The sequence below is a fragment of the Balaenoptera borealis genome, assembly GCF_965194805.1.
Source record: "Balaenoptera borealis genome assembly, chromosome: 17".
In the NCBI taxonomy this organism is placed as follows: Eukaryota; Metazoa; Chordata; class Mammalia; order Artiodactyla; family Balaenopteridae; genus Balaenoptera; species Balaenoptera borealis.
Genome location: NC_138876.1, coordinates 71,545,869 through 71,558,487, shown reverse-complemented (window position 1 = coordinate 71,558,487; position 12,619 = coordinate 71,545,869). Strand labels below are relative to the sequence as shown.

Sequence of the window (12,619 nt, the reverse complement as noted above, 5' to 3'; positions counted from 1 at the left end):
TCCCGCACTCCTAGTTGGTAGAATTACAATGAATGACATTGCGTTAAACGTTCCCTTGGGCTGGCCCTCAAGCCTGGGTTAAACTGGCCTCCTAGCCTTTCAACCTAGGCCAGCACTGAGGGCACCGTCCATGCCCTCACCCCAGGGCCTCAGCCCCCTCATTCTGACCAAATACAGGGTGTCCCAGCTTATCACTCACCTGCCAACCTGGTTTCACCCACCGGCAAGTAGAAGCTTATCCATTTGATGCAAATAAACTGTGGGGTTGTGTGCTCGGAGAGCTGCAACCAAGTCTTGGCATCTAGAATTTGAGAAGCTCCACATCTCGGCTTCTTTCTGTTAGAATCAGAGATTCCACATTTGGTCAGTGTTTTACACCAAATACAGGATAGAGTTGGAATTAAATTTGGAAACCAAACTTTGGGCAACACCAGTTGCAACCAGTGAGTACTAACTGCTAAAGAAGCAGGATTTAGCAAGATGTCCATAACATTTATTTATTTTTCAATCCACTTAAGACTTATCCCCTGTTTCCCTTTTACCTGAGCCCCCAAGTCATACCTGTTAGAACTGAATGGTACCTGTGTCACACCATTCCCCTCAGAGCCCTGAGGCCCATGTGGGATGGACAGAGGCAGGCTGGCAGAGCTTCCATCCCGCTCTGGTTTGGTCAAAGCAGCCTCACTTTTTACCTATTGGGATTATTTATTAGCTTCCATTTGAAGAAAGGGTTCTGCAACTTTAAAATGTTTTACAACCACTCTTCTGGTCCAGTCTTCTCACTTTATATGTGAAACAATGAAGGTCCAAATTGATTACATGTTTTGCCCAACATCATAGAGAAGTTGAAGGCAGAGCTGGACCAAGCATGTAGGTTTCCTGCGTCCCGCTCACTCAGCGTTTCTTGTGCCCCAGAGGCCAGCCTTGCGAGGGGGTAAGTAAGAACAACGGAATCGCTTCGGGGTCCAAAGAGTCCTGAGAGGAATTTCAAGTTGAAATTTTTTTCCTGGAAACAGTTGAATGTTATAGTTTCAAGTTTGTAATGATTTGGTCTAGAATATGAGTATTTGTTTGCATCTAGCATATAGAGGCTGCGTAATAGGTATACGTTGAATAAATGAATATTTCTCTAGTGAAACTGATCCTGAGCTGCACTAGACAAATAATTCATTTTGGGCCCCTGATGTCACATTTTGGTCTTCATTCAATAAACAATTCTTAGAATTCTTTACCCTGAATGTGCTATTCTCTATGGCCTATAATTCAGTGTTCTTAATGTTTTTAGCAGGGTCACAGTCTCTATTAAGAATTTGATGAAAACTGTGAAACTTCTTCCCAGACAAATGCATTTATACACACATCCATTCAGAATTTTATTTACAAGATCAGGAGGTTCTCAGGCCTCCCAGCCTCACTGTTCCTCCTTTGGGGGTTCCATGGACCCTAAATTAAGAACCCATGAGGACACTCCTAAGATGAACTCACAGTCAGTGCTGACTAGAAAACCCCTAAAATCTTGTACCCCTCTTTTCTCTCCGTTAGTCTGAGCTCAGCGACGGCATTGCTGTCCTTGTGGGAAGCAATGATCGGGTCCAGGGAGTGATCAGCCAGCTGCAGGACACCTGCAAAACGATCGAGGTGAGTCAGGTGGCCTCAAGGGAGTGTGAACCGTGCCTGAACCGCTGGGGTTTTGTGGTTTCCTCAATGCCACCCTAGAAATCCCCATTCCAACATTTCAGTCTTGACCTCCTTCCTGATGTGTCTCTAAAATATTGACCTCCTGGCACAGAAAAGAGAAGTTACCACATGAGGCAACAAGGCAGATCTTACCACATTTATCAAGGTGGTTGTTACAGGTGTTGTTCTTTCTTGGGCAACCCGTTTTGAAAGATTAGCTACAAGAAAAATCAGTTTCCAGTAGTGACAATGAGTGTTTTCCACCATCATAGCACAGTCTCTTTGTGGAAATCTAAACGGTCTTAAGAAACGCTAGTTGGTGCTTTAGAAAGTCATGTGCAGATTTGAGCTGCATATCTAAGCTCTAACAGTGGAGTTGCTGCCTGCCTGCAGGGAGAGAGGGGATCAGTAGCTGGGAGCTCACTGAGGCTAGAGTCCCGGCTCCTTCATCTCCACTGTCCCTCTGTCTGGCCCGGTGCCCGGCACATAATAAACACTCAATTAAAAACTTGATGAACAAATGGCTCACACTTAGGTTTGGCATGTGAGAAATATTGGGAATCCACTTTTTCTCAGGATCAAATATAAACTGTATAAATGCTGAAGCCAAAGGGGTTTTGCCACGTGGCAGATGTCTTTTCAAGAATTGAAGGTCCACAGGTTAAGTCAGCCCTGCTGCATGGGGGCAGGTGCAAGCCACCTGGGTTTGAGTCCAGGTCTTTGGCTCTCTAACCTGGAGCAGTTTATTACTACTCCCTGCTCTAAGCTGTGGGGTTGTGTTTTATTTGGACCTCAGAAGCCTGTACTGCTCAGTTAATGGCATGTTGTCCTTATTGCTGTGGGCACGGCCCCTCTTGTTATCTATTTATGTCCTTTTATCCCCATTTCCCACTCCTGTTCTTTTCTCTGTAAATAACTACTCTAACATGTTTAATGTTCCATTTACCTGTATTCCTACAAAATGTGTATCATTTTATATGCATGTCTTTTAATTTTATAAGTGGTATTTTGTTGTCCTTCTCATTCTGCTTCTTACTTTTTTTAAACTAAATGTTATGTTTTAAGATCCATTCACATGTACATTCATTCCTTCAGTTTTCTCCTGGAAAAATAGGGCAAAGTACCCATTTTATAGAGTTAACCGTGAGGAGTTAAATAAGCATAAACATAATGCTTAGCCCAGTGCCCAGCATATGGTGAGTGCCTGATAAATGCTCTAATCTTACCATTTTATCGCTTGAAAGGCAAATTCTATCAAAAGCCAAAGGCCAGTTCCTAGATGATGACTTCAAGATGTTGGCCAAAATCATCTCATTTTAGATTTACACATCATTAAAGTCAGTCTCCTCTCTTCCCCATACTCACATTCCTGAAAAGATTCATGATGGATCTGGAATCCATTTATAGAAGGACAGTTTTCTCTCGAAGAGCTCAAAGAGATTCTGAAACGGACAATATAAACTTTTTTTTTTTACTCATTCACAGTAAAGGCCAAATACAACTTAATCATTAGGCCATGAATCAGCACTCAGTGTGGTACACACTGAGTCCTAAGTGTATAAATAGGAATGTGTTGCTTGTGGGCAAGTGAGGTCATCTCTATGCTGGTCTCTGCTCGGGCCTCCATCAGAGTCCTCTGTCAGGGGAACGGGCTTTCTGTCGGGGACGTTGAGGCTGGAGAACACAAACGAGAGAAGTCCTGTGCGGCACGCTGGGCCTTGAGCAAATGCAAAGGGCTCTGCTCCATTTAGGCAGCATGGGAGGACACTAAGAGGGCGAGGAGAGACTTGACAACAGGTTTGCTTCCTGGAGGCCTGTCAGGGGCACAGTGGGAAGCAGCTGTTTGTTCTTTCATTGAGAACAAGACAAGAAGGAACAGGTTTGAAGTTAAGCCCGCAGAAGGGATTAAGTGTAGATATCAGAAAGAACTTCCTGAGAGTGAAGGTCAGGATTATAACCCCTACTGTTACTGATAAAAACATTGGTTGAATGTACACACTTTTACGAGTATTTTCACAGTTCCCCAGAGGAAGCTGTGTAATTTTCCCCCAGGAGGCTTCAAGATGAGTCAGCAAATTGTCAGGAGGAGTCCATCCCCTTTACGCATTTCATGCACCCCTGGGATTTTAACTTAGGGAAATCAGATGAAGACGTGGTATATAAACAGGACAGAATGTCTGTATTCATAGGGGGAAAAAGGGCCAGAAACCAAAAGTGTAAGAGCAGGGAATAGTGGGATGACAGGTGATTTTCAAGGCCTTCCTTATATGTGCCTGTATTTCACATTTTTCTAAAGCGAGCCTGAGATTTTTAAAATAACCAATAAAAGAAAGAAAGAAAGGATACATGAATGAATAGGGCTCAGATAAGCACAGTTCTTTCAGATCAGTTTAAGTGGCTCACCTGGAAACGTAGGGATTGGCTCAGAGCCCCACAGAGGTCTCTGATTTTATGATTCCTGCTTGATGCAAATACCCTCCATTTGAAGAGGCCCTGAGGACAGAGACACAGCTATAAATGGCCCCATCGTGCGCCTGGAATCACTTAGGTGGCCTCCCGCAGAGCCAGGGCCCTATCAGCTGGCCAAGCAGCAGGGCAGCGCACAGTGAAGCGCACAGGGGTCTACCTTGCCAAGCAGGTGAATTCTGCACCAGGGGTCAGGGTCACAGAGCTCCTGTGTCTCCTGTCCTGCCTGGGGTGGTGGTTTCCCTCTGTGGCTCTGCTCATCACCTGCCTGGAAACATTTTCCGAGAAGCCATTGGTGGCTCCCAGCCAGGGGGTGGGGAGCTGTTTTGAAGAATTCTCTTTTCTGATTGGTGAAGAGCTCCCTAGGGACAGGAAATGGAGCAGCCCCTGGGGTGGGCACTGTCCTTCCCTAATTACATGGCCTCCCACTCGGGGCCCTGACACCTGCCCTTTGGTAGTAGTGCCCGTTCCTGGCAAATGTCTAATTTTGTCCCTAATCATGTAATGTCTTGCAGGGCTGGCCTGGGCAGGCAGCCGGCCCAGGATCAGCCCTGGAGAGCTGCTGAGCTTAGGATAAATCACACTGGGGATTCCTTGTAATCCTTTAAACACAATGTATGCAGTTGATGTGAGTTTGCAGTGATGATGAGAGTGGCTTTGAGACAGACCACAGTCACAAAAGGGAGTCTGAACTGAGTTGTGGAGGAGTGGCATTCCCTCTTTGCTGTGGGCCGATGGCGGATGGAGGAAACTGCAGTCTTCTTAGCCCTCCTGGCCGAGGTGGCTCAGCCTGAAACGTTCTCAGAGCTTGTGATTGCAGGTTGTTGGAGGGCCTTCTGGGCTGTTCTAGACGAGCCCAGCATGATCTAAAGCTACACTTGCCTCTCCAGGCCTGGAGCTGTTCTGGGATGGGTTGGGACAGAGTAGGGGGGCTGCTGGTGGGGGATGGAGAATTGCACTGCCTCGGGAGCTCTCTGCTTCCAGAAAAACGTGCTTGACTTTCATTCCTCATCCCTAGAAAACGTAACCTCCCTCTTGTGGTCTTTCCGAACGGCCCTTATCCTAGGTCACTGGAAACCCAAGAAAGAAGGCTACTCACACTAGCCGTCCCGAGGCAGATCGGCCTAGAAATAATGTTGTTCTGCGTGGATGTCCGTCTAGGGGAAACAGCTACAAGCTGAATCATAAATATTTGATCTTGAGCATTTCCAGTATCTGAAAAACGGCACCTTTAATAAAATCCTCCAATGATTCTGCAATGACAACAAATCCATTATATTTCCAAATCAGTGATTTTAACCAAACAGCTTTAAGACATTGTCCGTGCAGTTACAAATATGAAGTATGAATATAGTAAGAATCATTCTAATAAGCATGCCAGAATTATGACACATGCTTAAAGAACAGATTTCAGAGTTTGAATTTTGGCTCTGCCACTTAATGATATGACCTTGGTCAAGTTACTTCCTCTCCCTGTCCCTCAACTCCCTCAGTGGTACAGGGGGTGAATAAACCTTCACAGTGTTGCTGTGATGACTAAGAGGCACATGCTGGGGGCCCCGTAAGTGTCACCTTGTATTGCTGTCACACTCAGCTTGGAAAGAGTACACTTCAACTAATGATGCTAATAATTGTTTGAACCACTGGAGCATCTTTTACATGGTGTCGGAATAAGACCTCAAGGTCTTGATCAATTATGATGGCAGGGTGAAGCAACTCCCTGCAGTGGGAAAAACTGAAAATGAATGGAAGTAGATATTAGCTCTATTCTTTGAGGCTTTGTGATAACTCGAAATACTGGCAACAAAGGGAGGCTGAGCCCCTTCCAGGAAACGTGCTGATTATCCAACAGCAGACAGAAGTGAATGAAACAGCGGCTCAGCTTGGCTTGGTCTGGTCTCATGCTTTCGCTGAACCATGGGGCTCAAGTCAGGGCAGGCTCACCTGACCCTCAGCCTTCAGAGGATTTCTCAAGGATCTTCTAAATGATCTGGACTAGTCCAGAAAACCCCTAATACCAATAAATCCAGGAATAAGAATTGAAATGCCATAAGTTATAACATAATTATTCTTCTAACACAAAGTGGGTGGTAATGCAACATGGTGGAAAAGAGCATAAGTTTGGGAGTCCTGAGACCCATGGCCATTGAATAGACTTCTTCCACTAAGCCCTGCACAGAGCCACTGAGTGGATGGGGGAGGGGCTGAACTCCAGTCTGTGTGCCTTGAGGGATGATATTTTTCTAATTTGTCTGCCCCTTTCCTAGGGCAGCCTGTCAGAGACCTGGGTTCTCATCCTAGTCTGCGCTCATGGGGCTTCTGTCATGTGCTCGTAATTGGAATTGGGCCTTACCAATGAAGGGTTGGACTTGAATTCCTCAGGAGAATCTTCCTACCTTAATATAGTTCTTTCTTTAATATTATTAATCTACTGTCTGATTTTTTTTGGGGGGGGAGAGGGGTGTTGAGGGGAAAGGGAAGGAAACCCTGTTTGGTTTAATGAAGGGAATTTTGAAGTACCATATGTCAAATGAAGCTGAGTGGGCCCTTCCAGACCCGGAGCTGCTGTTTTGAACAAGCGTGTCTCGAAAGTTGAGGAATGTGGTGTAGATATGAATGGGCCGAGTAGAGCCACAGTTGCTCAGTGACAAGTGATGGGGCTCAGAGCTTATCTTCAGCTCTATTTTGGTCACAGAGCTATGCTCCTTACATGGTAAGAGCAGTGGTCACAATTGTCTTAGGTTTCCTGTCGTGGCCTTGGCACATTCCAAAGCTGGGACTGACGTTGCTGGGCTAGGATGTGTAATTCACATCTCAGTGCTGTGATGACCACTCTGAAACTTGCCATGAGTGGAAAAAGGCATTTTACATATAAAGAGGCACTTTATAGTCTAAAGACTCCAAATAACTCCACATTTACCTGAAGTTGTAGAGCCTTGAAACTGTAGAGTGGGAAGGGACCTTAGCAATCATCCAATCCCATCCCTTCTTGTACACATTAAAAAGACTGTCCTGAGTTAAATGTCTTCCCTAAAGTTGCCGAGCTATTTTTTGCTGTTTTCTTTTGAGTGTTGAAAGAAGAAGAGGTTTGGAGTATCCACTTAAATACCTATGTCTTGGGAACAGAACAAAGTAGGAACTTGTGAGTGAGGGCTGACTATTCCTAAATACAAGTCATATATCATTCATTCATCCAGTCGTTCAAACATTATATGCCATATTCTGCACATGTAATGCTGGGAAATAGATAAAGATGAGATAAACAGAAAATGTTCCTGCCCTTAAGAAGGTTTTATTCCAGTAGAGGAGTTAGACAATAAGACAAACTAATAACAAGATCGTTTTCAAAGAGTAATAAGTGCCTGGGGAAAGGGTGAGCCACTGAAAATCTAATGATAAAACCTCATAACGGTGCTTTGCTTGGCAGGCTACTCTTTAGTATATGATCATCTATTGCTGATTTTTTTCCATGAAAACTTCTCTTTGCAGTCATGTATCTTATTTTTTCTTATTGCCACTAAAATATAAGGATGGCTAAAAATTAGAATCTGTCAATTTTAACATTTCTATAAAGGCAACATCTAAACAATGTTTCTAAGATAAATATTGAAGGTTATCTACTCACTTCTAAGGAAACAACCAAATGACTACTCAATTTTTTTCTTTTCATCCAGATATTATGGCATTGGTTAGAAACAAATATCTACCTGTCATTATTTTACCATTTCAATGTGGGCAAACTAGTCTTCCTTTTATAAAATCACCCCTTTTTGGTATATTGCCCCCATACTGGGTTCTCCCTAGAGATGGGATGGATTTTATTTCCATTAAAGTATTACAGACAAGTTTAATTTGTTCTTCTACATAAATAAATATAAACATAACTGTCTTGGGAGCCCCAGGAGGAAGGTCATGTTGCAGTCAGAGGCTTTGCATCACAATATACTTGGAGGCCAACACCAGTGCATTTATGATGGAAGTTACTTCAATTGCTAAACACACTCATGCAGAAACACGTGTGTGCATGCACACACACACACATCCAACACCACACCCCACATAGAGGGGACACAGGAACTACAGGCGTCAAAAGGAATAAAATGGACAATATTTGAAAAAATAAACTTGAAAGTTCAGAATGTACAGATGTGGATTCAGTTAGGATACAGAGAAGTGGGGGGAGGTACACAGCCTGGAACTGGGCTTAAAGATACATGCCTTTTTACTCAAATAAATGAAAAGGTATGATAAAAGCAAGGAGAAATCTTTGAGGTGAGGAAGGTTTTGTGCAGAAGAGATAAACATGGTTGCTATCACACTTTTGCAGGTAACAATCATCCTTTAAAGTGCACTCTCGGAAGACGTTTTGATGATGCAGAGGTCCACGTTTTTCCCATTCCATTTTTATGTTGCTAGAAAGACTCTGTTAAAAGCATTTCAGGTCCACACTTACAAAGGCACAGTAGGTACTGATATCAGCGTAATCAATCACTGTCAGTAGCAAGGTGGCCTCTGAGAGTATGGTTTTTTGTTTTTGTTTTTTCTTATAGCATATACACCTGTTCCCTAATTACCTCAGAGGACAAGTTGATAAACTGAGCTGTTTGACTTTCACCGCACTTTGAAGGTCTCGTAGCCAAGAAAGATTGAAGGGTGACCACATTAGTATCTCATGTATTGCTCCTACCTCAAAGAGTATGCGTGAAAAATAGAAGAATTTCAATTTCATGGAGTATTTCTATTTTTCATTTTAATCTGACATTAGGTTAACCTGAACATCTTAAGTGAATTTCTAAAAGTCTGTAAGTACCAAAGTACCAATTTCATAATTCCAAAAAAGAAACATGCATTTTTCCTCTTTTAGAAACAGTTGTCCAACTCTTACATATTTTGCATAGAATTATTAAAGGCAAGTTCAGCAAGAGAAAAAAAAGAAGTGAGGCTTTTTCTGTTAGAAATTAGAAAATACGATAATTTTTCTACCATCCCCCTGAACGCTGGGAAAGTATGGCCGGTTTTTAGATCTTATAATGCCTGATACATAGTAAGCACTTAGTGAATTTTGTTGAAAGAATTATAATGAATATATTTCTGAAATAATTTGAGGATTCTTGCCTTTAAAAGCCTACTTTCAGCATGGTAGATTTGTTAAAAGGTATGTATTCAGTACATAAGCAGGTCACACATTGTTTTTCCAAGTTACTTTAGAGTATATCACAGCTGTGTGGTGGGAGTGGCAATGACCCAGGAGTTCAGAGACCTTGGCTCTATACCAGGCACCAACAGTAAATGGCTTGAGAAAGTGACTTAACTCTGCCGAGTTTCAGTTTCCACATAAGTGAAGTGGTTAGTTTGGAGCAGGTTACTTCTGGTAGTCTGTGCAGCTTCAAAATTCTACAATTGAATGGCTCAAATTAAGGAAAATTGAATCTAAATTTAACAAACACTGACATAGTGCCTACTATGTGCCAGGTAATATTATAAGTGCTTTACACACTAGGTAGTAATATAATAATAATAATTAAGCATATACTATGCGTGGGGTAGTATTTCCTACACTGTAAAGTATAAGCAAATGATAGTTGCTATTAAAACGACAGTAATTTTATTAAAGTTCAATATAGTACAAATCATTAAAAAAGCAGAGTAGAAATAAAATAATACTTGGAATTCAAAATAATATAAGAATAAAGTAGCTATCCCATTTAAACCACTAAGTAAACTTCAGATGGCTGAAATAAGTGATCTAATTTTTATTTGACTTAAGAGAATACACTAGCTGTGACACTTGACTTCACATCGCTCTCACTGCAAATCATTTGGCTTTCATAGGCTTGAATGTTCACACATATTAAATCATATAGAAGAAAACTTTTATGAAACAAAGATATTCTACCAATAATACATCTTAATATAGTATTTATTATAAATGTTTCAAGTGCACAATTTGTTTTAGAAAAATAAGCTAGAAACCAATGTGTGATCACAGAAAACAGCAGAGCTTCTGGATATCAAAGGCATATTTGAGAAATGCAATGGGCACATGGCTGCCGGTAAGCTTAGAACAGTAAGTAATACGATGGAAGAAATTTTGATTGGGAAGATACTAACAGGCTACAGTTCCTAGGCCTCATAATGGTCCAGATCGCAAGCTAAATGGCTAAAAATGGATGGAAATTTGGCAAGTCCAGCAATTTCCACGTCTGGACATGCTGTGTGGGCCCTTGTCCTATTACTTTGACAACTGCCGAGACCCCAAGCATTTTCATCATCTCCCTGTACTTCCTCTGCTCTTACTCATCCTTTATGGCCAAACTCGGGCACCACTTCCTCTAAGAAGCTTTTCCTGAGGCAACCCCTCCCTGCTCCCCTCAAATGGCCCCCGCCCACACAGGGGGTTGATTAAGGCCCCACCTCTATGCTTCTATAAAACCTGGTATGAATCTCTAACATAGTTTGATTATTCAGGCTACTAGGTCGTATTACACTATTGGCCCATAGTCTTTCTCATTAAGTAAACTGTGAGCTCCTTGAGAACAAGAACTATGTTTAATTCATTGTTGGATCACCAGAGCCTTGGATAGTGGTTGACACAAATGTCCCACTTAAGAATTGTTTGTTAAATGAATGAATGGATGGGTGGATGACAGCAATAGCTATTATTCACTAATAAAATAATTTGAACCATTGGCTCTCCTTTGTGCGTTATAATTATAATTGGTTGGAAACTGTGATGAGAATTGACTGTGTCCAAAGGAGGCAGTAGGGTGAGGGATGTATTTCTTGCACATTTGAGGAGTATCTTCATAATCAACAATTTGGTTTGGTTCATCCTCCCCCGCTTACTCTGAGAATAGTAGGTAAATTGTGGGAAAATAAAACATCATTTAAAAAAAATCTATTCAACGGAGATTTACTGAGCATCTACTATCCAAAGTGGTATGTGTCCTAGGCAGACCCAGATTCTATCCTCAAGGAGACCATAGTTTAGATATTTAAGAAAGGAAGAAAGTGACACATGACATCAAAGAGACCAATGTTTACTAAAATGAAAAAACATGTAATAAGGGTCATACAAAGGTCAGAGATGTCAGAGATAAATGGCTGGATTCACAAGAAGCCCCTACCAGGCAGGAGACCTAGGTTGGATCATTATGGCTCAAAACCTGCTCTAAGTTGTAAAGGTCTTGGGCCCAGAGATGGTCGGGTCCAAGGAAATTGGCCTACACACACACACACCAAGCTTACTGGAACTTGGAAGACCAAAAGGCCAATGACAAGGCCAACTGGAAAGTTAATGAGGGCTTAAACATGGATTCAGAGTAAAGGGAGCTGGATGTAATGGGAGATGCTTCAGCCACACACTGCAAGTGCACAAGCCTGACCTCACATGCAAACCTTCTCTCCAGGAATCAAAGACTAGATCCAGTATTTCCCTCTCTTGGACAGTACTGGATAGAGGACCTGGTGGATACAGGTATATGCCATACATAGTAACCATTATAGGATTTCAGAGGATTAAAAGATGACATTCAGTCATAGAGATTCTTTATGGAAGAAGGGGTATGTCAACAGTGTCTTTTAAGATCGCTTAGAGTTTGCAACTGTGAATTGGGGAAAAACATTCTAAACACAGGGGAGAGCACGAGCAAAGAAAGCGAGTGGTTCATTGTTTGCTGGACACAGGGTATGTGATGGAGGATAGTAGAATATTATGAAGGAAAGCTGGAAACGGGTCATGGACAGGCTTAAAAGCTAGTTATAAAGTTAAATGTTATTCTTTGAGCAGTGGGGAGTCATAGTAGAGAAGAAACACTGTACGCCTGGAAAACGAATTTGGCTACAGTGTGTGAGCTGACTTGAAGGAGGGAATCCCAGATACAGAGGCCATTGGGAAGCTTCGGAATCTACAAGGGAGGACTGAAGCTAGGACAATAGCAATGTAGATGGAGCAGAGAGAGTCTGAAGGGTACTAATCAGGAAGTGCCATGGTTTTTTCCAAATACACATATATACTCATTCCAAAGAAAATATAAAATATATAATTTAAAACCAAATCTGTCCTAATTTCTGTGAAATTCTCCACTTATAAAGAACAGAAGACTGAAAAATCATCCAGGGAATTCCCTGGTGGTTCAGTGGTTAGGACTCGGCGCTTTCACTGCCGTGGCCCGGGTTCAATCCCTGGTCAGGGAACTAAGATCCCACAAACCATGTGATGCGGCCAAAGAAACCAAAAATCATCCAGCCATTTAGCCAATTTGATTGATTTGTGATGGTCTAAGTATCAAATATGATAAAAATGGGATTTTCAACACATCAACACAGTGGGTATGTATACTTAAGGGACAGGCTAAGGGAAAAGAAAAAAATATCCTACGTAAGTAAATTTTCTTTTCTCCTGAAATGTCCAGGTGATTTCTCCAGATAGACACTCTTTTGAACACTTTCTAACATTAGCTAACCCAACTAACAG

The 12,619-nt window shown here is 42.1% G+C and overlaps 2 protein-coding genes and 2 long non-coding RNA genes across 8 annotated transcripts in view; 1 reads left to right on the top strand and 3 right to left on the bottom strand.

Annotated features, from left to right (window-relative positions):
* The window catches only part of LOC309615364, a 226,510-nt gene extending 213,897 nt beyond the window's left edge, over window positions 1-12,613 (bottom strand). The window contains exons 1-2 of the long non-coding RNA XR_014236768.1: window positions 3,043-12,613; window positions 200-336 (exon numbers count right to left, since the gene is read on the bottom strand). This is a non-coding gene — a long non-coding RNA (uncharacterized lncRNA). The remainder of the gene's footprint in view (window positions 1-199; window positions 337-3,042) is intronic.
* Window positions 1-12,619, bottom strand: part of LOC309615376 — a 515,886-nt gene that overhangs the window by 252,199 nt on the left and 251,068 nt on the right. The gene's annotated exons all lie outside the window — the stretch shown is intronic.
* The window catches only part of CRH (corticotropin releasing hormone), a 435,535-nt gene that overhangs the window by 204,283 nt on the left and 218,633 nt on the right, over window positions 1-12,619 (bottom strand). The window lies entirely within an intron of this gene.
* TRIM55 (tripartite motif containing 55) overlaps window positions 1-12,619 on the top strand; it is a 42,031-nt gene that overhangs the window by 9,070 nt on the left and 20,342 nt on the right. For all 5 annotated transcript variants that reach the window (XM_082364828.1, XM_082364825.1, XM_082364824.1 and 2 more), the window contains exon 4: window positions 1,543-1,638. In XM_082364828.1, coding sequence (XP_082220954.1) covers window positions 1,543-1,638 — 96 coding nt within the window. The remainder of the gene's footprint in view (window positions 1-1,542; window positions 1,639-12,619) is intronic.